Consider the following 27,053-nt stretch of genomic DNA (forward strand, 5'->3'; position numbering starts at 1 on the left):
TCTCGCGCGAAAACCGCTTACGTGAAAACGCCTTAGGTTGAGCTGGTCGACTCTGTCATGTGAATGCAGAACGAACTTCATTCCGGAACGAGTTTCGTTCCGGAATGAGAGTCATTCCGGAATCATGTAAACAGGCCCTAAGGGAAACATTCAATAGCTCACAAAGAAATCAATGAACAATTCTCCTGATCTATTTTTCTGTTTAGTTCGCGCTAGTGCATTGGCAAAGTAAAAAAAAAAACAACCCAGCCAATTAGAAATCAATACTACAGAAATCAGCCAATCAGAATTGAGCTGTATTCATGTGTATTAAACACTTCTGTACTTCCGATTCTTTCAGAACTCATTAACTCCCAAACTCCCACGAGGGGGCAAATAGGAATTTCAGTCGTTTCTCAACAATCACCCATCTTCTTCCGAATGGATTGATTTAAGCATTGCTGCGATCATCATCCAGGACATTTGAGCTCCACTTCAGGTATGATTAATAAACTATACCCTCGCCGGCTCAGGCGTGGCCATGTGGCTAAGATCACTACCGTATTCTTGTCACAAAATGCATTATTCTTGCTGTGTTTTAGTAGCCATTAAAAGCGTTTTATGTATCGAGAAGTTGGGAAATTTACCCCATCCTCCCGACTTCGTCCTAAGCTTCTGGTGGAACGGTTGGGATCGGGCGAACTTTTGACGAGAAGTTTTCGGAATCGTTGCGTGTTCTCTTAATTCGTGCTTCCTTCTTTTTTTTATCTTGCACTTCTCATCGAGTCACCAATGAGCTGATATGGCTTTTTTTGCTTCAGGCTGCTTTTAAAAATCTCTTAGAAAGTGAGCACACAGATAACAACGGAGATGATTTCTCTTTTTTGACTATAAATTTAAAGAGCTAGGGTCACCTGGGATGACACAACGGCCATTAATGACGCTAAAGAACTTAGGGTTAATGATACCTGATGCCTTACACAAATTCAAAAAGCAAATATCCATGATGACCTTTTAGACGTCATTAAGTTGATAATGCTGTGAAAGCACCTGGAAAGTGAATATTTGTCTTTTTTTTTCTTACTACATGTTATTCATATGTTGTGATGTGCGTAAAACAGGTGCTTCACGGGTCTTCAGGCCAACAGTGTTAATGAACTTCCTACTCAACAGCTTGTGTTCTCACATAATGAATGATATTGTTTTCAGTGTCAAAATTAACAGTTGCTTATAGAATTAAGTGGTCCCATGCAATAACTAGTTATTTACCTTTCATTATAAGTATGACGTAATCACACGCTGATTGCCCAGTAATCACATGCTTTGAGACGCATCTCTCCACACTGATTGGTCAGCCATTGTGAACTTGGCGGTAGAGAAACGAGGCTATACTCTTTTTATTTTATAAAAACCATTTTTATAAGAACGTTGAGGCTGAGATTTGCCCCAAAATTTAAGAAAATGTATGGGCTAAATTAGAACATCCTCAGGCTCAGCCAAATTTGACGCGTTCTTATATAAAAAGAGTGTATTACAAGCCACATGAAATTTACTTTATGTGTTCCTCCCCCTTATTCAATAGCATTTATTCAAGTTTGTGGGATTCACAGAATTGACTGATATTGTGCTTGGTGTCAAAGGCTAACAATTACTAAAAGAATTACGGGAAGGTCCGCCCAACTAAACCAGTTATTTATTCCTGATTTATTCAGATCAAAAACCTGTTCTGCCTACACGTTTCAAGTACGCAGCAATTACTGGTTGCCCATTGTCCTAAACCACACGTTGCAACGCACTAAACGTCCGGTTTAAGTAAATGAAAACTCACTGTCTGAGAACTTTTGCTATGACAATTCGCATGTAGTTTGCTTGATAAGTTCTCATCACTTGTTTCAGAGTCATTAGTCGTCAATGGTAGTAACTTTATATTGGAACAATAACTTTTTTTTACGTATTCCAGACATCAGAAGCCATTAACCCATTGAAACCTGGAAACTTATTTTGAATGAAAACGTTTTTGTACTAAATTTCACATCTTATCCTTTAATTGCTATGCGTGGTCCATATATTTTCTGTTAACGATATCAATACATCCAGGTCAAACATACAGGTCACAAAAGAAAAGAAAATAATCACCTTGCTTGGAATATTATTTATATACCACTTAATGTTTTGAACTAACATAAAAAATGTATACTATGCGGATGGTTTGTAATGAGAGTTTCATATTTTGAGCTTGAGGTTCAAGCATCGATCCTAATATAGAACAATTTATTTGAGAATACTTTAGCAACGCTAAAGACTCGTTACAACAGGTGTGACACCTGATAGCTCAAAATAGTTCTTATGATTACTAAAGCATCACACTTTTCTTATTCATTCTCTCTCTCTATCTCTCTCTCTCTCTCTCTTTCGCTGTAAATTGCAGCCCTTGTTAAGTGATTGCAGCGTTAATTAGTTGTTGGCCTTACAGTTGACGTTGTTTAAAATGTTAGATATTCAAGTCTTCTCGGGAAAGGACGATAAACCGTAGGTCCCGTCTCCTCAGTCTTACGACAGGGGAAGTTAAAGATCCCACACACTATTCGCAAAGAGTAGGGCACGAAACTCCCAATGTTATGGTCTAGCATTTGTATGTAGTAAATTACAGTACGTGTACAGCGTATTTAAACATGGGAACTGCGCTATATAATGATTATCATTAAAAGTTATGGTGTAGTTTAAAATCTGTATCCAGCCTCCACACATGGCGGTTGATAGCAAATGGCACTGTCACGGTTTAATTTTAAGCTTTTCTTTTCACGATGATTCCATGTTGTTGCTTGTGGGTTTTAATTGTTGTAACCCCATTTGTAAGTACCAATGTTTGTTGGCAAAGTCATTCATTATTTGCTTATTTTTTATTGCGTCTCGCACTCTTCCGTAATCTAATTTTAGAGTCCACTAGTCGCTGATTACCACGAGGAAGCATTTATTGATGGTGCAAGTGCCATACCTTAATCGCAATTTAATCACATTTTAATCGTATTTAAACCACGCTTTGAGTAAACATTAGGACCAGTTTGGTGTTGCTTTCATGACATCTCGTTCAGACTGTGCTAAAGCTACGTTCATTTTTCTGCCGGAAAATCATTTCATTTCTTTTTCAAGGTTAGTACTTAACTTGTTTGCATGCCGGGAAATGAAACAATTTAGCTTGTGAAACAACACTTCCAAATTCCAATTCGATCGGGAATACATGACCCACAAGTTTATAGCTTTAATCCTCACCGTGTTTAAACAAAGGTAATATTAAACAGGCTCCTCAGTTCTCCTCGCGCGCTGTTTTATTCGTCCCATCCTCCACCAACGAGTCCTGTAAATCGGGAACTGGATTTAATGTGAAATGGCCATTTCTTTCGTGAAACATGATCTGCCCTCTTCCCTCCCACCGCGCTCATTTACCACCCTTGTTGGTTACCTTTCATCTTCTGATCTACTTTACGGTGGACGGGTGCGTGTTAATATTTGCGTGAAGCTAGACCGACTTATTGGAGTTTACATTCTCAAAGTATCCCTACAAAACGCATTTACAGCAAGATAGTCAATTAAGGGACGCCTTGGCGTCACCGGCGATTTGTCCAGAAACGCCTGTTTAATTTACTGGTTTACCAGTATTTCTTTGATTCATTCTTATCTGGTAATAAACTGATGAGTCTATTACCAAGGAAGAAAGAAATTTTGTGGATTTCACCCTCACTCTTCCTCGCTTTTACCATAGCAGTCTGTTGTAACGTGATTCTTAGGTACTTGTATAATGAAACCGCCCTATCCGCGCACACGCCTAAACCTGTAACGTTAGTTAAGTCGATATAGTCTTTGTGAGACCGCTGTTAACTTCTGCACGCTCTGACTTCCGGTGGTGCTGCCGGAAGTTAGACAGCGCAGAAGAGGGGAGGATCACGGACAGACTGAACTACCTTTTCAACATAAACCCTGTCTCTGCTTAATATCGGTTGTTCATTTCAAGTCTCAACTCAAGGAAACAGCCGCTTTATCCTTGAACTTCTTTTTTAGGGACAATAGCTTTATATAGATAGCTTGGTCAGCCTTGTTTAGCCTGCCTTTGTTTATTGATGTTTTAAAAACGTAACTAGCCTAAATAAGGGCGACCTTAAGGGTGGAATGCCATGTGACATGCCTTCGTAAGGGTCGGTGGCATCCGCTTGAACACAAAAAACGTCGTATCTTGGATAAAAGAGAGGAAACCAGAAAAACAGCCACAAAAACTGAGGGAGGTTTTCTGGGTTTTAGCCACGTGCGTCGAGAATGTCTTATTATAAAGTTATCATTATTTTTGTAGCTGTTGTAGCTTTGCCTCATATCAGTTTAAGACTATTGAGGTTATAATTTATTCTTATTTTGAAAGCCGGAAAAATGAATAAAATGGCTTTTACGTCTTATCCCTTTCGTTGACATGCGCCAGGAAAGGTAGTTTTTTAAAAATTGCCAAATTTGATCACTGCGTCCAGCAGGCGGGACTGTTGAGGATTAGACCACAAAGTCATTTAACAATGTAATAAACCGCCCAGTCAGGCTGTTCTATGTTATTTCAGTTTTCTTTAACTTGTTTTGCTAAACCTTACTCAAATTGGGTGTCCATATCGTTTCCGTATAATAACAAGAGTTCATAATCACTTGATCATATAATTAAATTTTAATATCGATCTTCTAATTTAAAGCGGACATTTTTTTCTTTACGATTTCTCTATATATTTTTTTCTCTATTCATCTTTCATTGTCAATGTCTGCTTTGATTCCTTGAGCAGTAACGTTTTCATTGCTACGGGCGGGCAAAGCTAAAAAAATATTGTACGCCTCCACTGACGTTCCAAATTTACTTTGTCGAGCTAGAGGTGGGATGGGGGGACGAGCATAGAGGAATACATATTATTCTATCTGTCAATGTTCAGACTTTCCTCAACGTGTGTCGCAATTTGCGCATGAGTTGCATCGAATCTTGTCTTTTTGTTCCAATAATTTCGATTCCTTTCATTTCCTTGTCGATTTTTGGAGGATTTTTTTTTAGCAGGGTTTATGAATTATTTGCGGTTTTAAACCTCAACAATGCCGCATGCAGGTGCTAGTTTGGAATCCTATGCTGTAGTTACATCAGTCTTTCCTCTGCACATGGCGATTCTCATGACCGCGAACACTATCTCTCCAATTAAAATCTACCGGTTATTAAGAGTAAAACTAACTGTAGAAAACAAAGAATCATGATTACATCGCATTGAGATAGTAGTCTTTGCTTTGTTCAATCGTTCGCGACTCTTCCGATGTCACATTTTGAAAACAATAGCTAAAACAATTTTTAAAAAAAAATTCGTCTAAGCCGTAAGTGTGTTTTCAAGAATTTAATATGCGTACTATCAACACGCAAAAAGAAATCATTTGCTATTTATCTTAAAGCATACATTGTCAACCTTAGTTTTTCTTCTTATTGACCTCCATGCCTTTGAAATTGTCAGCTTTATTGTTCTAATGATTGACTTGAAAAGTCATTTAGAGTACTTTTTCCTGTTTTTAATTTGTATATTTTAACAATGTTTGTAAACCTGTCCGTGAACTTTAAGATGTAGTTATTTTTTTATCGTCGTTTTATTTAAGGTCATCACGCATAGCCACAGCTTCAGTTCCAAAAATATGGAGTCGAAAGTGATAAAGTACCCTCTGACGCATTTTTCGTACCTCAGTGTTAAAACTACCAATGAAAGTAGCTTTCTATTGTGTAATTAATTGTTTTAAGTAACACAAACGTATTATTTTTTTACGATGGCGACTCTGTGGCCAAGACAAATTCATGATCAATTTGTTTGATCTCAAAGCGCACGTTTCTGTAAACCGCTATTCATGTGTTGACAGCTGTAGAAGCAGCACTGATTAAACGTGCTATTCTAAAGGTTTGCTGTTTATTTTGCTCTCCATGATGTGACGATTACTATCTGACATGATATTTTCTTCCCTCCACCTGCCTCAGTGCTATTGGACGTACTTGATCAACAACTAATTTCTTCATACAAATTCAATAAATAGTGAAGCAGATAGGTGAAGAGAATTGAGACAGTCATCAACTAGGGTAATTGTCTTGATTAATCACGAAATTCTCAGAACCAACATGAAAGAAATTTATGGCATTCACTAAGGAGAATCAACATTTCAATCTACGACCTGGAAGGAATAAGCGTCAGAGGTTATAACAAACATGAAGACGTTTATTGTTCCTTTAAAAAAAAAACAGAGAATTTCTGCGTTTAATTTACCCTTCGTTGGCGGTTCCAAATCCTCATTTTTTGCCATTAGCTTACAGCCAAAGCTCTGCATTGTACATCAAACTATAACATCTATATTAAAAACGTACGATTTAAAGCTGACCTCAAAAACATCCACAAAGAAAATCGATTGGTGTCATGTTCGGATGTATTCTATTTACTTTTGTTGCTTATAAAAGTCAAGGTACTCTGTCACTGGGCGAGAGCGAGACTTTGTTTCGTTGAATTTTGTTCCATACCTTTTTTGATTATATTTTGTGACACAGCGATCAGTGAAAGGCAGCCGGCTACAACCTGACAGAGCAAGCCAAAGTAAGTGGAATTTCTACCAAAAGCTTTAGAAATGCGCCGCTTGCAAAACGCCTTATTTCTAGCTCGGCGCTAAGGGGAGTTAGTTCTAAGAGTCCCAAGGTAGTGACTAGTCTTCGAAATCCTTTCGAAGGAATCACAGGTCGACATCGTTCACGGGATGATATTTTTCAGGCCTGTACTTCGTTTAGCAGGTCCAATGACAGTTCAACCCTGGAGAGATTTCAGGGTGTATTTTAATAGTTTAATTTCAGAGATTACAAGATAAGATGAAGTTTTGCCAAATTTTTCGTGAAGTAGGTTTCACGGGACATGTTCCTGAACTTCCTCCGGTTAATATGTCCAGTATTTGAATGAGTTGGCGGTAATACCAGGTTCTTTGAGAGGATTCTATCGGTTAACCTACGTTGTAGGTAGGGTTTGGAGAACTGTCTTCAGTATTTTGTAGCTTATTGGTGCGAATGTAATATCGCCTAAGTAAACTCGTACAATTTAATTTTCGTAATGTATATGTCTTTTACTGTAACGTTAATTTAAGATTTTACTGCTTTAATGATTGAATCGTTGGATTGCTTGCTGTAGGATGAATATTGTGAACTGACATTCTATAAATATGAAGGTGTGATCTATAGAATCAGATTCTTTTTCATACCAACGTTTATCTGCTTGAATACCAAATCAGCATACATCACATTGTAGTTTTGCTTCATCGCTTTGGACTCAGACTGGTCTGTAGATTTGTTGTTGTCTGAGTGGCTAATAAATTTGTCTGGATTTCTCTTATTCGCCATGTATTGCGTAGTCTAACTCAACTGGAAAAATGTGGTGTTTTAATTTGAAGTTTCTTCTAGGATAGATTCTCCGCGTTCACACCTCCATGGCGCTTCGTTACAGATCTTTGATTAAAGAAAGAACTCGGGTGACAAAATTAGTTTTACTCGACTATTTGCTAATGAACTCCTAAAATGACAAAAATTGGTTATTGTTTCTCGAACGTTCTTAAATCGGAACAATTCATCGCTTTAACTATTATCGCCTATTGATGGTTTTCTCCCGACGCGTAGATTCGCGTTCAGTTTAGCCCTTGATCAGATGGTAACCTTAAAGCGTTTAGATCATTGACAAAACCGTTTATAGAATATCGATATCGAAATAGCCGTTGGCAAGGTATTTCGTAAAACCAGGCAGAAAAGAAAACTATATTAAATCTGAATCTGTTGATTAATTTAAATGTACATGGATCGGTCTTTCTTATAATATCGGTACAAATCATTTGATTTTTTTGCTTATTTGACAAAAGGAAAAAAAACAGAGTTGATTTTTTTCTTGCTTGTTCAACCAAAGGAAAAAGAAAATAACGGATAATGTTTGTTCAATATATATGAATTTTTATTTCTTTAAAAACATAAAGGGTTACAAGTATTTATATCTGTGTTGTAACAGCCTCAAAAAACAAAGGTCTAATTATTATCGTCATTTTCCGAATAAGCAGTCCGGTGCATATTTCAAGCAGTAGTAGACTTATATTCTACTAGTAAGTTAATGCAAATGCTGCAATCTGTTCGGCTGAGCTATCGTACAATATCCGCCATTAGTGTACAGTAGCTGAAGGTCGTCCACAAAATTATATCTTTTTTCGTTTTTTCATGGAAGATTTAATCATAGAAATATTACAGGAAAATTCAATTCCTGAAAGGACGACGGTCGCCATTACGCGACTTTGAAGACTCGAAATTGTTGAATGAACTGAAAAACGCGTACACGCAGCTGCAAGTTTCAAACTATTATTCATTTCACGCGCGATTTCCCCAAAGCGTGAAGTTTTTTTACACTACTAAGGGTGGCTGGTATCGGTTTTCAGCACTTTAAAACTCTTATACTTCAACGGGTCAGTTCTACAAATCTTTATCATTTTATGCTACAATAATGGTATCAAAAAAATGTCCAATGTTTGATGAATACGTTTTGGTTATTTTATTGACGTCACTGGTTACCATAGCAACAGTCTGACCTGTTAAAAATGCCCTTAATTTTGGCTTTGGCAAAAACGAACTCGATGACCCCCATTTTTTATTATTGAACATTGATCAGCATTTTAAGATACAACTTTCTACACAGTTAAAAAAAAAAAAAAAAAGAAGCGGTTTCAGAGCCACTTTAAATTTTCAAAAATAGATAAATTATTGATTATTTGAAGGAAATTTAGCTAGAATTCTACTACAGCAATTAGATTATTCGCTATCGACTTCTATGAACCTTCGGCCTCATAGGCATCAACTATCTCCTAATCTCAAGCCCATAATCTAATTGTTAATTATCATATTATCACACTATTCAACGTCTCTTGCTCTTGATTTCAGTGATGCACAGATATGCTTGTAGCTATTATAGTACCAGTTGACTATTTCTTTTTTCGTCATGTGAACCATAGTTAATAGAGGGAAATGGTTAGGAATCCCGACAAAGTTCTTTGTTGTATGTTTTTGTTCGCTATTTTGGGGGTTGACCCTGCACAAAACCTGACAAAATACAATAGGTGGTTACGTGTGTTCATCTAACTAACCAATAAAAACATTGCGATTACGTTATTCATGCATAGTGTATGAGCGCAAAACAAAAGATGTGCAGGGTCGTGGACCTTCCAACATAAATCTTGGCCTCTTTGTTTGCTCCTTTGATGTTTGCCGGGCTTCCTAACCATTTCCCTATATTAACTATGTGTGAACATAGCGTCCTGGAATTTTGCTTGGGCAGCACACCCATTTCATTGGTAAAACGAATTCTTGGTTACGAACTGTGAAAGCTTCATATAAAAACCATTTTCTGTTTCTTGGTGCTGATCATGGCCTTAGGGTTGTACACATGGCAGCCTAGCATTTTAGCCTGTATGCATGTTTCATCGTAATGTTTTGCATTGTTATTTGTTTCTTAGTAGAGTTTTTTACACGTTTTATTAGCTGTTTGTTGAACGCTTGAACTGTAACAAGTTCAATACCCCGTGACAAGTGATTGATTAGTTGTTTTTTTGCTTGGTTGCTTGGTTGCTTGGTTGGTTGGTTGATTGGTTGGTTGGTTGGTTGGTTGGTTGATTGGTTGGTTGATTAATTTGTTGGTTGGTTGGTTGGTTGGTTGGTTGGTTGGTTGATTGGTTGGTTGGTTGGTTGGTTGGTTGATTGGTTGGTTGATTAATTTGTTGGTTGGTTGGTTGGTTGGTTGGTTGGTTGATTGGTTGGTTGATTAATTTGTTGGTTGGTTGGTTGGTTGGTTGGTTGGTTGGTTGGTTGGTTGATTGGTCGGTCGGTCGGTCGGTCGGTTGGTTGGTTGGTTGGTTGGTTGGTTGGTTGGTTGGTTGGTTGGTTGGTTGGTTGGTTGGTTGGTTGGGTGGGTGGGTGACTGACTGACTGACTGACTGACTGACTGACTGACTGACTGACTGAATAACTGACAGACTGACTGACCGACTGACTGACTCACTGACAGTAACAGTAACAGTATATCTTTATTGTGCCTTTCACTCTAAAGGGAGGTATATTGGTCTAGTTACAATAAAGGTTATGATTATAGCAACTGACTGACTGACTGACTGACAGTAACAGTAACAGTAACATTTTGTGACTTTAACTCCAAAGGGAGGTATTGGTCTAGTTGCAATAAAGGTTATGATTATAGCAACTATGGTAACGAATTACTTAATAACAAGCAATGGAATTACAATGCAAACTTTTACGATAACAATTGAACTATTAATTATGTAACTATTAATTGATTTAACTCTTTTGAAACACGAGATAGATATATTTAGCTATGATTCTAGAGGTAGCGTCATTATCTTATTAAAAAGGTACATAATTTTTTCATGATCAGTTAAATTGGCAAAGCGAGGATCAGTTTGTGACACGATGGAATAAAGCTCTGACTGACTGACTTACTGACTGAGTGACTGTTTCTGACTGACTGACTGACTGACTGACTGACTGACTGACTGACTGATCATGACTGACTAACTGACTGATTCAACTGTATGTCGGCGTTTTGTTCGTTGCGTTGAGAACCGTTGACGTGTTCGTGAAAATTTCAGAAAAAAAGCAGTATCCTTACTGTAGGTGCACCGTTTTTTATCAAAGGTATATGAAAGGGCTACCTTTTCTGTCAAAATAGTATCTAAATGGGTGAGGGGTTGGACTTTGGGGCACAACCTTCCCGTATATATTTTTTTACATAGTACATTTTGATACACTTGAGATCACTCAGAAAGGTCATTGGCCTGTATTGCGTTGCGCATCCTTACTGTGCAGAATTTTTAGCGCGTGCACATCAACAAAATGGCGGCTTTTTTCTATGCGGCTTAGTCCGCGAGAGAAGTAAATCGTCTCTTTCTCGTAAACGAGTATGATGACCTATAAATTTTTTCTCATATTTTGGGTGTTGCGATCAAATTCTTTCTGTAAAATGAAAACAGATCAATTCCTATGTTTGAAAAGTAAATTATCACTTGAAATGTGTACTTTGCCAGTACTCGCAAGGGAATTAATAGGGAATTATGTGGTGTATACAAGGTCTTCCTGCTCCTAAACGAATATGGTGACCCCACTTTTGTATTTCAAAATTTAAATCCCTTTAAGGTAGTCAACCAGTAGGCAATGTGCATGTCAGTTTTATTTCGGGGCAATGAACTTAAGTAAAGCATTTGCTCAAAATGTTATTGCAAATGGACACTTTATTTCCATATATAGCTACCCGATGACTAAGGCTTGGTTTGAATGAAATTAGTTTTGCCAAATGCCAATTATTACAGGCGCTGGGGCATATACGGGCCCCAGATCATTCAAAACTATTCAATATAACTACAAGGCTCACGTTTTAAAAACTGAATTGGTTTTGCAGATGCAATTATCTACATTCCCAACATTCGTCTTGGTTTTGCTTTTTCTTATCACGTGGCAATTGTGTGGTGAGGCACGTGAGGCACACAAAGCAGGACCAACTCAACATCTCTGTGGCTGGAACTTTAAAAGATGGTGGGAAAGATGTTGTGGGAAACGATGTGGAGTACATGCGCTCAAGCGATCGTTGGGTAAGAGATGCAGGTAGCACCACAATGATTATCCCTGCTGTTTTTCTTCCATTCAAACGAAATTTATTAGCTAGTTCTCTGACTGTTTGACCAGGCTTGTTTAACAAGGAGCTTGGACAGAGTCGTACCCAGTCGTTACTCGTTTTTTCGCTACGCTCGAAGAGAGAGAAAAAGTAACACATTATGTTCGCCCTTCCCTTGATGCATTGCGCGCCGCTCATATTGCGAGAGAAGCGACTGGGTACGAGCCTGGAGCTTGGACCCTAGCTACCTTGAATAGCGATCAGCTTCGCTCTTCGCCATCGACAGAGACTTCTTCCTTAGAAATCAATTGCTTACACCCACTTTCAGTGTTACTTGCATAGCTAGCTTTCTACATCCATCTTTCGACGTGCTGTTTGAAATGAGCCAATCAAAACCGATGCATATCGGTTTTGGTTTCATGCAAATGAGCCCACAAGTTCAGAAGTTTATCTTAATGGGCTGTGATTGGCGGATTTTGATCCGTCTTGTTTGTTTAGCACGTCGAAAGATGGAAAGCTGCTATGCACGTAACACTGCAAGCGAGTGTAAATCTTGCCGGCTAATCAAAGCACAGCGAGGGCCGAGCAAACATGGCGTGAAATATGAAGGGTACAATTGAAATGCAATGTTAAGCCATGCAGCACTAATATTAGACAAGCTGGAAACTAGAGAATTGAAATCAGATATTAGGCCATTTCCGAGTTATCCTTTGTCTCTGTTTCAAAACGAGTCTACGTGCGAAACCATTCAAATGAAAATGAGCGATTTGCATAAAAATGGACCTGTATGTGAAGCTCATTTTCATATGAATGGTTTTGCACGTAGACTCGTTTTGAAACAGAGGCAGAGGTTCACTCGGAAATGGCCTAACTGCTCGAAATAACCACGAATTTTCTTCTGAGCGTTAGCCACAAGAAAGAGGGTCTGGATGGGGGTGCTTAGAGCTAATTTTCATCATGGCGCGAAATAGATTATTTGAATGGAAATCAATTTTGAAATAATTTCTTTATTCCTTTATTTATTTCCATTACTGAATTAGTAATGGCTCGAAAATTAACCCAAATTAACCCATTTATCCTGGACGTTTCTGAAGTTCTTCTTGGGCTTCGAAGGCAGAAAGTGCCCTCCCCCTATATCCAGACGAATTAACGTTATGTACTTACTTGCACAGTTTTTCTATGCACCTGTCAATGTTAAGCCCCAGGGTGGGGGAGGGGGGCAACCCTCTCCCAGGGTAGGGTTTTTGACATCTAAAATGGTCTGCTGGGTTAGAAATGTAAGAAGAGATATGTGAAATTTGACATTCACTAGGTGCCCAGGGGTGGGGAATTCGACTCAGGCTTCAAAAAAATGTCAAAATCCCCTGGGTCTGCTCGCACCCCCCTCCCTAGGTCTTAACATTGACAGGTGCATTAGTGACAGTCACGTGTAAATTATGACATCACAACCTCACAAATTTCAATATGTGCCATATGGGACCCACCAGTAGTTAACAAGTTTTCAGAATGCTAGAAGATCGACCAAAACTTATTGTAAATACAAAAACTCGAACCTTCAAGGGAAATCAAAAATTGGTTCGAATTATCGTGGATTCTAGTTAGCGAGGGTAAAATAAGTTAGAAATTGACCGGAAAGGGAATCGAAACAGGTTCGTGTTAGCGGAAGGTTCGAGTTATTGAGGTTTCGATTTATCGGAATTCAACTGTAACACTACAGTACGCGTGCCGACTGGTAAAAATACAAACTGCTATGAACATGTAATGCAATTGCCTACTCCCTGCCGAGAAAAACGTTGTCTAATATTTACGCAAAATCATTTCTTGTGCTGGCGAAGGAAATGCACATTTTATAATTGATAAAACGGCATTTTTTAAATTTTATCTTTAGGAGAAACGATGTCGGCTCAAAAGGCCAATGGATTTCTTGAGTCCTCGTCTAGTCACGTGTTGAAGAAAAGATCAAAAGGCGATATTAACGCAGTGGAAGAGTGTTGTGATGAAGGTTGCTCCATAGAAGAAGTGACCGAATATCCTTGTTAGATCTTGTTACTGAAATAACTCAGGTGTACCATAGAGCATAGCAATTAAACTACTTTTATTACACCACTTAACTTCGATGTTGCACGTTTTTTTCTTTTTATACAAATTACTAGTCACTAATGGAAAGAAATTTCGCAAATAAAAACATAACTTGGTATAATAAACGCCATTCGTATGTTGTCACACTGATAGGCCTGGAATCTACCATTTCCCGCCTTTTTTGCGGTCATGTCGAGAAGGCACTGGGCACTAAGTTGAACCGTCAGTTTCAGTAAAGTCGGCTTTAAAAAGTTTATGAGAAGGGGGAGACTGGACACCTACACCAGAACGGAAATGACACAACGATATGTAGTAGGGACAAAATCACACTATGAACACCCACACGCGGGTGTGATGATTCATCTCAGCTGGTGCTACACGAATTTTACGGGAATTTTGCAGGAATACAATGTCCCCTGGTGTGCACGATACTGTACGTGATTTTGTCGCTGTTACTAGACTGTTCTCACTACACAGCCTATCTGTCTCTTGCTCCCCGCCCCACCCCCTTGCACTTCCACTTTTGCGCTAGCGTCCAGTTCTCTCGCCAATATCTTTGCGCGTTCAACAATCGAAGAATAATACAGGAAAATCCGGATAAAGGGCTGTAGACAGTCCACGCCGTTGCATGTTGTTGCAAGTGTCCGTACAACATGACCCCTCGTTTTTCGGCACCTTAACAACGGGCTCATCAGTCGATGTAAAAACATGTCAAACTTATCATTGACGTAAAACAAAGAAAACAAGAACCTTAAAACAAAAAACAATAGTTCCGAACAGAGAAAAAATTCACTGATGTTAAATGTTGAGCTTACCAAAAAATAACACTAGAGAGAGACGGAAGAGATATTCACAAATAACTTGGGAAAAGAATTCCGAGTTCTCTCAACTGGATTTGAGCCCTTGACCTTCCGAGTGGCTTGTGTCACTGACCGAATAATATCCTTCTCATGAAGTACAAAATGGTTCTGCAAGAGACACACTGCTTCTAAAAAATTAGTAAGTTGTTATCGCTGTTTCCTTTCAGCGCACTAAAGGACACGTTAATGCTTCGTATAAAGCGTTTCAATCAGGGCAACCATAGCCTTTCACCCCTGCCCCAACGCCCACCCCCCACTAAAAAGCTTGCCCCCAGGCTGGGGTAACCACACCGCTGTTTCATTGTTTCAATTGCTAGAGAACTGGACGCCAGCTCGCTCTTTCTTCTGCGTTCTTTTGCGTCGAAAAATAGAGCTGTGAACAGTCCAGATCAACAACCTGCTTAACACTTGCGTTTGAATTTTTGGTAAGAATGTGTCGACAAATGAAACAGAACTTTTTTCTCCAGTTTCTGCCAAGCGCACTTTTGCTCTCAAATAAGCCAACTACAGCTGAAGAAACTCTTAATACAAAGCATAAAAGGCATTTCACACTTTAAAAAGTCCATTAAAAGTCATCAGCGACACTTCACACTGCGGGCTTCGACATTCAAGTGTTTTCACAATTGACACTGTTAATGAAAACTCATTGAGAAACCCAAATTGTAATTTACTGAGGTTTTCAGTCTACACAGGTGAAATAACTCGTGCGCGAAGAGAGCACGCTTTCGTCACTGTAGTGTGAGAAGTTTTGCGAGCGGACCACATTGTTCCGATTGATGAATTAAAGAGTATAAAAAGACCCATAGAATAATCCTTGGGTAAACAGGCTTTCAAGAGGGTGCGAAGCAACAGAGTCGTCTTATAAAACAGTCAAAGCTTTGATCCCTGCTTTACACGGAAGTTAAGCCTTTGTACTCACAAAGATACATGTCGTTTATTGCGTGACGAAGAAAGGAAAAGATTTTTATGTGTAGCAGAGAACAGTGATCGCTGAGTGTAACAAATGAAAGCATTCAATCCGAACAAAAGATCCACGCTCCTCATTCTATATGCCTAACGACGATTGGTTATTAAGAGCCGCAAACAATCATAACACATCGTGGCAGAGTTGAAAAATTCTTGCCTTACAAAAACGGTATTCTGGGTCAGTAATATCATATATATTTTAAATTTCTTTGGTACAAAATTTTTACTTTAAAATTTTACGGAAACCTTTATAACAGTTTTCTACCAATAACAAACTTAGCCTTATTCTTGTCTTGTATAACACGAAGTCCTCAGTCGCTTTTCGTTGTCAACTCAAATTTGCGGTTTTAATTTGTTCTGACGTCGTCAAAATTCTAAAATCTAAACTGTTAATCGTGCAAAGTTTTTCTTTACCATAATCTAGGAAAAATAGACATTGATCTCTGTGCAAATTTTGGTATCGACTGAATGATTAGTTTCGGAAATAAAGCATTTTTAAATTTACCGTGTCCCACTCTAAAGGATTGCAGTTCAAAACCTACACAATTTTGTGTAACTTTAAGTCAAAAATCAAGAAAAGTTGTTTTAAAGGGCAACGCTCACGCAATCGTGTTCTATCAGCAATTATAGTTCACCACTAAATTTTCTCCGATTCTGATTGGTTTAAATTGAACATGTGACGCGATAGTGCCCGTCCGCCGGGCACTATCAGCCCATAGTGCCCTCCCGTGAAAAATGCCCGGATCGATAGTGCCCGCCCGTGACTGTTTTTTGTAAACAAGCTGCCTGCAGACAAAAAATCCCAACCAAATTCACTGCATTTAGTGGGTTTCTCGTCTGGTTTTGTTTCGTTTGTTAAATTTTGGCTTTCAATTGAGTTTTTTATCCTCAAAAGTAAAAATAATTCACGATGCTTGTTTTTGTATGAGCGCGCGGAAGAAAATTTAGTGGTGAACAATAAAGACAATAGAGTGTTTCTGTCTCGAAACTATCGGTCTGATAGTTGCCCCTTGGAAATTTGATGTTCTTAAAACTAGCATATTTGCCCTCGAAGCTTCGCTTCTAGGGCTAATATTTGTTTTAAGAACATCAAATTTCCGCGGGGCAACTATCAGCCGATAGTTCCTCGACAGAAACACTCTATTGTTAAAATGGAAAACAATGTAAGAACCAATCAGATTCGTGGATTTCCAATAGAACACGGCTGACCTTTTAGTTTTCTGATGCATTTCAAGCAACCAACAGTTTTCGTAACTTTTATGAAAACCAACAATAAAGGGCATAAAGCCAAACAGAAAATCAGTCAAGTTCCTGAATTATAAGAGTTTATCGACAAAGCTCGGGCCGTACACAATGAACACAAATGACGCCACAAATTTGCCTTAATGTTTTGGAGCTCTCGCTGAATAGCTTGAGCAGAGTAATATAAGACCGTTTTATAAGTGCTTCATTGAAACGTGGACGTTCAACAAATGGTATTTTGTCTATTTTGTCTTAGTTTAAGTGCTATCTTTTATCTATCTGATTTAATTTCATCGCCCTTTTCACCATGCTGAGTGGAATCCAAAACCAAGGGATAATCGGCTTTTAAGTTTTCAAAATCCATCAACTGAAGTTTCTCCTTACGTTTAAAACCATCAGGTGTCGGTTATCAGTGCAGTTTACCAGATTAACTCCGAGCTAAATGATATGAACCTTTCGTTTTATTCATCCCGTATATTATGCAGAAAATAAACAAAGACATTAAAGCTGATCACACTAGAGAATTTACACTTTTTCAATCCAGTCTTACAAAAAAGATCTACTGACGAAGAGATCACTTTATATGCGCTTTCTTTTAAAAGTATTTCGTTTCCTTGTATCATGAACATCTCGATCGATGCAACGTGGTCTCTGACAAATTTTGAATCTTGAAAAAAAGATTCATTGATTCACTTATCGATAAACAACCGCGAAGTGTGCTCATTTTGTCGCAATGGAATTCAAAGGCAATAATTGATCGAGCAAAGACAAAGACAGAGATATTGCTTAGTTTTAACTGAGATTGAAAAGATATTCGTGTTTTTTAAAGCTCAACGCCATTGTCATGTGTAATTGTACGTAGTTGAGTTCGTGTGCGACGCAGGTTATTGCAGATTCGTTCGCGAGGCCGATTCTTTGACTTAAACCGCTTTGCTAACTCAATTTCCTTATAATTTATTGGTCAGTCTCTTGAAACTATGATAAGTAAAGGCTATTAAGGCAGTAACCTTACCGCAAAAGGCCTTTTTGCGGTTAAGGTAGAAATCAAGAAGACTCTATTATGATACATTTAAATGGCAGTTGGTCATGACTTTGGGCCATTCCGCCGCCACGTTCGACAAAGGAATCAACATAACTTATGACAAAATGGAAGCATATTTTTCATTATCAATGAACGAAAGATGTCTCAATTATAATCACGACTACCTTTCTGTCGTTTTCATTTTAGTTTTAAATATTTTGTGTCATCGTTTACTGCTATGAAAGTGATAATTTTGTTTACGTTTTACATGTAACCAAAAAAGCTGGCAGCAACCTTAATGTTTCAAATGTCTATGTTATCAGAAACTTGAAGTTTTGCTAAAGAAATTAAAAACGTCACTTTAAGTCAAAACCCAATTCTCTCGTAACAAAATTACACGGCAATTTAAAATTTGCAGAATATTCTTTTGTGTATTAAACACTGAAACATGTTCTTGCTCAATACTCAAAGAAAGCTTTTCAGTTTTACGGCTTAACTATTTAATCAGCTGAAAATATTTACGTTCACGTTTGTGACAGTTCTGTCATAAAATACGACTATGGTGGGGTTACTGTCACGCCTTGGGTTTAACCAAAAACCAGCTGCATCTACAACCAAATGTATTTCAATATGAAACTCTTTCGCAAACTTTTCACTGGTAAAATTTTATGCGAATTATACAAACTAAATGCTCTTAGGACCTCTAACTTCTTGCTAATAGCGTTTATTAAACTGCACTCGGGAGTTTGCATGAATGATTTTTAAGTGCTTTTAGGCTCTTTTTAAATCCCTCGCCGTAAATTAGCAATAACAGTTATGAGATTATTGATGTCTTTTGAAACTTTTAAAGGATTAGCCCAAGGCTTTAATTTTGACATAGAATAGGTTATTAGCCATTCAAGAAGCTTTCACAAAGCCATCATTTCTTCTTTTCTTGAAGATAATAAACCGTGACAAATTAGAATATGAAGAACTTTTACCATTCGTTTATTTCAAAGGTAATTGTTGTGTAAAAACGCGTGCCAAAGTCAGTAAAAATGTTCATAATTTCCAATAACTTACCTCGCCTTTCGCTGAATATTAATGTGGATGATATGAACAAAATGAGGCAAGTAAATTTAGATTTGTAAACAAAGTTCCTGACTGCCCATCAAAGCAGTTTGCCATTTTTGTTTACACGCTCGTTTAATTGCGCTCGAGGTCGAGTTAATTCGTTTTCTTTGCTGTACACGACTGCGCGCGTGTCCACGAATAATATCAATGCCGTCAACACAATATGTTAACACCACAATTCACCAAACAGATACAGAAATAATCCTGAAACAAATACCGTTTTTGTAAGGCAAGAATTTTTCAACTCTGCCACGATGTGTTATGATTGTTTGCGGCTCTTAATAACCAATCGTCGTTAGGCATATAGAATGAGGAACGTGGAGCTTTTGTTCGGATTGAATGCTTTTATTTGTTACACTCAGCGATCACTGTTCTCTGCTACACATGAAATCTTTTCCTTTCTTCGTCACGCAATAAACGACATGTATCTTTGTGAGTACAAAGGCTTAACTTCCGTGTAAAGCAGGGATCAAAGCTTTGACTGTTTTATAAGACGACTCTGTTGCTTCGCACCCTCTTGAAAGCCTGTTTACCCAAGGATTATTCTATGGGTCTTTTTATACTCTTTAATTCATCAATCGGAACAATGTGGTCCGCTCGCAAAACTTCTCACACTACAGTGACGAAAGCGTGCTCTCTTCGCGCACGAGTTATTTCACCTGTGTAGACTGAAAACCTCAGTAAATTACAATTTGGGTTTCTCAATGAGTTTTCATTAACAGTGTCAATTGTGAAAACACTTGAATGTCGAAGCCCGCAGTGTGAAGTGTCGCTGATGACTTTTAATGGACTTTTTAAAGTGTGAAATGCCTTTTATGCTTTGTATTAAGAGTTTCTTCAGCTGTAGTTGGCTTATTTGAGAGTACAAGAGCGCTTTGCAGGGAGAGAAAAACTTATGAAGTCTTCAGTGCAAAGAATTTTCTTCTTCAACATTTCTTATTTTTTCTGAACTTATAAATTAAGGCACAGAACGGATTTATAGCCGCATAAATAAAACTTTGCAACTTATGAAACGCATGAGAGCAGATTATCGGCGCAGCGTACTTTATTAGGAACAATTAACCGGAAAAACGCAAAGAAAAGGGTTCGTTTTCTTTTTCGTGTTATAAGAACTCGTGGAGCCAGGTTAATAAAGCTATTCTTTTTAGCGTGCTGCTTCTGTTATTATTGAGGGGCTCAAACTTTTACACTTTGATCAGTCAGGCTAGCCAGCTTGTGTTAGGTTAGATTTTCACGCAGAAAACAATATCTGTATATGTGTCCGCGTTCCCGTGACGAATAAAATCAATACCTTCTGCGAAAGTTGTTTTATGGAAATGATGCAGACTTCCTTTGCTGAATTTTAGCATTTTCTGTGTTCTATTTCTGGGCCAAAATTGCTCTTGGATTTTCAGTATACGAAGCGAATTGATATTCCTGATTTGTTTGCATATGGCAGTGAACCGTTTTGAAAAAACAAAACCGAATGCAAAATCTCCCGAGTAACAGATAAATAAAAGAACAGAACTGAGCCATTAAAATACGCTCAGTTTTGAGAAACGGCGGAGGTTTTTTTTTTAGGGAGAAGTTGAATAAAACGAATTGGAGCGTAACCTTAGTCGTGCATTAAAATTACGGTTCATAAAAGTACGTAATTACTTGAGCATAAACAGCACTGAAAATTTATGATTTAACAATGATTCTCCAGAGGAAACTTCTCGAATGTAGACAGTAGTGATTTAACCATTCCCAGGTGTAGAGATTTTAAACCTGAAGCGACCGGTAAGCAACTGTTCAGCTAAACAAAACAGGATGGCTCTGGCGAAAGCTGATACACTTATAATTAGACACCGAACGATAAACTATAATTATTCTTGGTAATAGCGACACAACAATGTCCAATGCGTTTTGTCAAGACAATTTCTTTTCACAAAGTTTGCTTGGAAAAAAAATAATCGAGGCGATTTAAAAGGTCAAGTTGTTTTAAGTGATGATTCTCCGACCGCATAAGCGACCGCTAAATGTATTTATCAAAGTAAAGATGAATTCTTTTCTTGATCTTGCTCAGGGCATTTTCCCAAAGAATTGGTAAACCAGATATTCTGTTGTATGCAGGCGCCACGGAAAGAAAATCAGCTGCTTTTCTTGTTTTGTCCTGTTTTATTTTTTATTGTTATTATTCCTTCTTAAAAAAAAAAACAGAGGAACTCACACTTGTGCGCCATTCTCATTCATCATCATTAAAAATTGATTTGCCGTTTCATTGTTTACACACGATCAAAACACAGCTTATTTCGAGCGAGTTTTGACTGTTCGCCTTGCTTCCATCGCCTTTCTTCTATTATCATGTTTCAAAGCTCATGAATATTCTAGAATATTTACCAAATTTTGCGTTAATTTAAATGAATTGTCTCTGTTTGGTTTTCGTTGACGAACGCAAAAGATCTCCGGTGAAAAAGTTCAATCGGTGTAAATGAAGATTTTATGAGTAACAAGGCGATAAAACATTTTGGCAAGCCCGTTGGTTCCACAGCAATCCGTCGAAAATTTCGCTTTTTCTCAAAAGCCTAATTAGTATGCAAATATATAACAAAAGAAAATGGTTATCTATTAAAACGGGCCCGTGTAGATGGGTTTTTAACCTGACAAGGAATTATTGGCGCGTTTTAACACCTTTCTGGGTTGCATGATTTTCTTTCGTCCACTTCCAAGACTTTACAATGCTGTTTAAAGGACTATGACCTCGGAGCTTAATTTTTTTAGAAAAAAATATCTTTATGCACGTTTTCAGCTGACTTCGATAACAAACTACTCAGCGAGACAAAAACACTTTGGCAAAGGTAATAACAACTGGTTTAAGTCTCATTTCTTGTTGTTTTTCCTCGTGCTAAGCAATTAAGACTCAAATAGACACAGCATTGATTTTGTCTCCGGGATAATAGCGATTTTAAACTGTTACAAAGCGTTTATGATAATCAATTGAAGATTTGACCACTGATTAGCTAAGCTAGTGTGTTACTTTTGTTGCTTGGAGGTTGCTTAAGCGATACACTTTTCCATGTGCTTCAACAAATGATGTCGAATTAGTGTCAGGTTATGTTTCAATCATGTTTCAGTCTTATCCAAATATAGCCTGGGAGAGAAGCCTTCTTTGACCTCTTTCTACATTGTCTCGTTTCGCCTTCTAGCGTGAAGTGCTTAGCGCAAAAACAACATAGCGAAAGGTGTCGAATGGAAATTAGAGTAAATTTCTTTTGTGCGAAGTATTGTCTTCGGGCAATCGAGGACAAGCTTTGTATGTTTATGAAAAGAATTCTTTCCGAAGTGTTCGGTCGATCAGCTCTACAGCTCCCTGAGGGGTACGAAAAGAGGGTGTGATGTACCCCTTTCTTGCTCCAAGAATAAATGGTTCCTCTCTTCGTTTCTGACGCTTTTATACGGCGCACTAGCAGAGTTTAGCTAGCCAGCTAAGCTGCAACAATGTGGCGTGTAGTTTGAGGATTTTCTGTGGTTGTTTGCAAGATAAGATGCATTGTCTTGCGTTGTATTCATCGCCGCGAGAGTGAGCTGAATTTCCAAGTGGAACAAAAGTTCAATACAATAAGCAGGTGCTAACAATTAATTTCAGCCATCCTCAATGCTATGTGTTTAAAATGAGACGATTAAAAAGTGTTTTGGGACGTGTGTGCCTCAGCAACAGCCCTGTCGGTCAAACGATGCTCAATGTGCTGTGAATAAATGCCCCGAGCATGTGTTAAACAAGGCCTCTATAGGCGGACACCCACACTGACGTCACCCCAGAGCCAATGGGAATGGCTTAATTACTCAAGGGCCATGGGGAATGTTTTCATGTCCACCACGCAAGAGCATGATGTATTGTTTAATTGAGTTGACCATTTCAAAGGTGTGTTTACTAAATATAGAATGTTGCCATTACAAGTTATAGTACGCTACAACACGACGATAGCTTATTGTTCTTCATGTCTCATTAAAGCACAAAAAGCACGTAATCTTTTTTACTTGGATAAATCTTATCTTCAACAAGCGATACCCTTTCATCCCTTGAGAAGTTTGTTTTTCACCCATGACCAGTTCTGTTTTTTGTGGTTTATCTTCTCTGGGGAGAGTAGTTGTTTTCTATGGGGCTTCCAAGTCGGCTAAATTGTGTTTGTCAGCGAGCTTCGCTCACTGTAATTTAGAATCTGCCTTTCAGTGACACCTCAGGGGTCTAGCAGTGAATAGCTGGCTGAACTCAATCCGCGTGTTGTGGAGTTTTTTTCAAAGACCCCCGCCCTGTCTGAGTGAGGGAGCACGTAGCTTCCGTTATTAAACTCACATTGTGAAGGAGAACAGGCACACTGCACACAAAATTAAACTTGGGTCATAAGTTCGCCCTCTGTGTAAATTGGTGTATTTACAGCATACCTAAGCTCAATTACGTTCATCGCGAGAACTTCGCATTCTATAGAGATATGATGCCCCTGTATGTCTGAGTACGGCCAGGCTGGTCTCAAGGTGTTGAACTGTACGAGCAATTAGCATAACACAACTAGCCATACATTCCCATGTTTTAATCTCCCACGTTAATAACACTGCTTGTTTTCCACTCCTGTTGCCCTATTTAACGAGTGTAATTCTAGTATGGCAGCACACGCGGTATTTTTCCTTTATTTTCCGAGATCGAAAGTTGTGATAATCCAATTAATTGTTTGTCAAAACAAACGCGGCCTGTGATTGGCTAACCCAGCAGGTGGAGCCTTATTAAACTGCGCTCAAAAACTCATTTTAGTTTAACTTTTGCTCTCGTGGACAACATTGATACATTTCGTCAACAAGACTCGATCACCGACTTATCTTTCGCGGATCACTACCTCCGGGTTTTTTCAACTGCCTGCATCGCAAGCCTTCCGCTTCAAGATTTCTCCAGAGATTTGGGATTTTTTTAATTAATTCAGAATGGAGTATCCAGATTTTGCCTTTTCAATGCCAACCTGCTATCAGCTGGGAATTCCGAGTGAAAATCCTCCACTGAGTCAACTGCCTCCATATTACGGACCGCCAATGACAATGCCGATTCCTCACCCGTTGTACGATTACAACCTCGAGCCTGCCTTCATTCGGAAGAGGAACGAAAGGGAGCGTATTCGAGTGCGTCACGTTAACGAAGGTTATGCGCGCCTTCGAGAACACCTTCCCGACGAACCCACGGATAAGCGGATGTCAAAGGTAGAGACGCTACGGGCCGCTATCAGGTACATTAAACACTTGGAGAGCTTGTTGGATGTCGGTAAAGATGGCAAACAGGATAAGAACACCGAGGAAACGGAGAAAAGACAAGAATCTACGGAAGAAGAAAGGTAAAAAAGAACAGTTGATGTCATTTCGTGCGATTTCAAGAGCGTGAAGCTTTACACAAGACAATGTTATTGCACAGTAATGTTTTCTGCTTTCTGTGAGTCACAGAAATTGAAATTAGTGCATTTGACTTTAAATTAAACAGAAGATTTGCTCTTTTAATTCAGGCAGGAGAGAGAAAGAGAGATCGTTTTCTCGTTTGTTCTCCCTGCCTTTGAACTTTCGTTTAGAAAATGGCAGAGCTAAACTGTATTTCTGTTCTCAATTTGCTTGCTTTAAGAAACTTAATACGAAAAAGAAAACTTGCAGTTCCGATAAAGTGAGTAATTGATGAACACGAAAATTTTTAATGACTGTAAATATCCTTGTATAACATAGCGAATTTGCATAATTTAGTGGAAAAGTGTATTTAGCGGACAAAAGTCTTTCTAAAATGCATTCTTCAGTCTATTTTGGCTTGCCTTCGAGACGCTCAATTTAAAGGCCATTTTAACAACAGTGCCATTTAAATGGCACTTGTCGACCTGTCGCCTTGTTCCAATTTATTGCCTTTTACCTGTGCGCGCTCGACGGCTTTTATAGTTTGTTATTCAAATGATAAAGTCCTGTAACATTCGAAAGCTTACGTGTAACATATAGAGTAACAATAATCGTGCCATAAAATACTAATGAAAAAAAAAAAATAGAACCGCTTGCGTCTTTTGCAGTCCATGGCGGTATAATTAAGCACCACGAGCAGGACGAATAAATGTATTTTACAACACAAAGAGTCTTGCCGTTTTATTAATAATAAGCCTAACGAGTTTTCACCTTTTCGGGTTTGCCGGCCGCGCGCTCGCCTTGATACAACCTTTTGTCTTTGTTAAAAGACTAGTACAATTCAGTAATTTCCCAAAATGGTTCAGTCGGGTTTAGTGCGCATGACACGGAGCTCTCTTTGTGGCCGATCGAGTACAGCTGTACTAACAAATCTTGCTTGGTTGTTCAACTTTGAGGCAGTGCTGTGAAAACTTTGATTTTTACCACGCTGTTTTCATGCTGAATGTTTATTGGGAAAGAAGAAAGCAGAAAAAAACTTGTTTTCTATAAAATAGCAAAGGACGTGTTTGGAAGCCTAGGTCGCTAAAGAGACAATTGTCTAGTTTGTGTGTAGGGCGCTTTTGTTTCTATTAATTAAGCGTGAACAAAGTGCGTTCTTTCGCTTCGATAACATCACTCGGTACACGATACAAAAGATACATCAGGTTTAAGCGCAAATTCTGCTTGTGGTTTCTCTCTAGCTCGCCGACAGCTGATAAACTGGCTCACATTAAGAGATTTGTTTGGGAAGATTTTCCTTGTTTTATGCTAATATTTAAAGCTTAGATGTAGCCAATTAAACAGGAACAATAACTGTTGCTCGGTGTTGTATTTAAACCTATTCCCTTTTCGGTTCAGCTTTGATGAGTAGCCTAGCGAAATAATTATGCCACCGAAGTCGATTTACGAATTCTGACAGCGTTTACAAACCAAATTAGCCTGTGGATAAGCAATTTATTTCGAGTTTGTTTTTCCAGATTTAAAGATAATGTCACAGTGACGTTTTGTTTTACGCTTTCCCTCCCGTGGTAAAAATTTCCGCTTAATCCTCGTATTTAAAATTTGCTAAGTGTTTCGCAGTAATTGCTTAAAGCAATGCTCTCTTTAATTTCCGACGAGTTGTTATGCAAATCAAATCAATTATCCAAAGCGGAGAGCAGAAGAGAAATAATCGTTAACGAATATTTACAACAAAACCGTTTCGGTGAAAAAACACGGAAACACGATTTTCCTTTCGCTTTTGATAAAATACAAGATTAACAAAATAAAAACCACAGCTCAAAAGCGCCTTAAGGAACACAAATACATCCCCACAAAAGTACCTTTTGAAAAGAAATTCGCTTGCGACTTTTCCTGTTTATTTCTAACAACACAATAACGTACAAATATTTCAGTTAAATTTAGTAACTTCTAGCAAATCTGCAGCCTGACTAAGGCGCATCTTTTACGCTTACTGTCTAACGTAAAGCAAACTTGTAAAACGGAACAAAGATTGTAAAACTAGGTGTCAGTCTATATGAATCGGCTTTAAAAGACCACGTGCATTCAAGAACCTCTGGGACCAAGGACCAAGGTGTATTTTTGGATAAATGAGCTCGAAGATGACTCATTAGCAACCTCGATTTGGGCACATTTGAAACGTGGCTTCAAGCAATTAAACAATATCCTTCAGTTGCTTTGGGTGATAATAGTCGCTTCTCACTAGTTTTTTCTAGATTTTTTTCTACTCCAGAGTGAAGCTCAAAACGTGTCCCATCATTTAGTCAATCTTTTGTCATTTAAAAGGAAACAATGGATCGCATTGTGTAAACTCACTTGACAGTTTAACTAGGTTGTTGTTCATGTGAAATTATTCCGTTTTAGCGACATTTCAAAGGTGCATACTGTGTGCCTAGCAACACAAACCTGCCTTTTGCCGACAACACCGAAAACTTTTCACACACAGAGGAAAAGTAAACACTGCCTATAGACAGCCGAGAAAAGTATTCCATTCATCCTCTATTGAAATGAACTCTAGTCTTTCCCAGGGTTTAGTCAACCTGCGTCTGTAGCACAATAGTTTTTCTGTCGGATAGGATTTCTCAATAAGCAATATACACCTACGATGAGCTATTTTTTAATATTATCAAACAGTACTAGCAATGCGTGGGTACAGTTTGCTCA

The 27,053-nt window shown here is 38.3% G+C and overlaps 2 protein-coding genes across 3 annotated transcripts; both read left to right on the forward strand.

Annotated features, from left to right (window-relative positions):
* Window positions 1–340: 340 nt before the first annotated feature.
* Window positions 341–13,807, forward strand: LOC144643767 (uncharacterized). 2 transcript variants are annotated; one of them, XM_078503112.1, is made up of 3 exons: window positions 341–478; window positions 11,484–11,673; window positions 13,585–13,807. In XM_078503112.1, the coding sequence occupies exons 2-3, from the start codon at window positions 11,484–11,486 to the stop codon at window positions 13,734–13,736; spliced, it is 342 nt and encodes a 113-aa protein (XP_078359238.1). In that variant the 5' UTR covers window positions 341–478; the 3' UTR covers window positions 13,737–13,807. The 2 variants fall into 2 exon arrangements, with proteins under 2 accessions (XP_078359238.1, XP_078359237.1); XM_078503111.1 differs by lacking the exon at window positions 341–478 and adding an exon at window positions 6,448–6,602.
* Window positions 13,808–23,761: 9,954 nt separating this feature from the next.
* Window positions 23,762–25,078, forward strand: LOC144641897 (achaete-scute homolog 5-like). Its single transcript, XM_078500912.1, has one exon. The coding sequence runs from the start codon at window positions 23,913–23,915 to the stop codon at window positions 24,315–24,317; it is 405 nt and encodes a 134-aa protein (XP_078357038.1). The 5' UTR covers window positions 23,762–23,912; the 3' UTR covers window positions 24,318–25,078.
* The last annotated feature ends 1,975 nt before the right edge of the window (window positions 25,079–27,053 follow it).

The sequence above is a fragment of the Oculina patagonica genome, chromosome 2 (assembly GCF_052425735.1).
Source record: "Oculina patagonica isolate OP01 chromosome 2, crgOcupat, whole genome shotgun sequence".
Taxonomy (NCBI): domain Eukaryota; kingdom Metazoa; phylum Cnidaria; class Anthozoa; order Scleractinia; family Oculinidae; genus Oculina; species Oculina patagonica.

What these genes read in the sequence shown, in the direction of transcription:
- LOC144643767 (XM_078503112.1), top strand. Translation starts at nt 11,484, where the DNA reads ATGCAATTATCTACATTCCCAACATTCGTCTTGGTTTTGCTTTTTCTT. An exon ending in TGCGCTCAAGCGATCGTTGG is followed by an intron (nt 11,674 to 13,584) that starts GTAAGAGATGCA and finishes TTTTATCTTTAG; the next exon opens with GAGAAACGATGTCGGCTCAA.
- LOC144641897 (XM_078500912.1), top strand. Translation starts at nt 23,913, where the DNA reads ATGGAGTATCCAGATTTTGCCTTTTCAATGCCAACCTGCTATCAGCTG.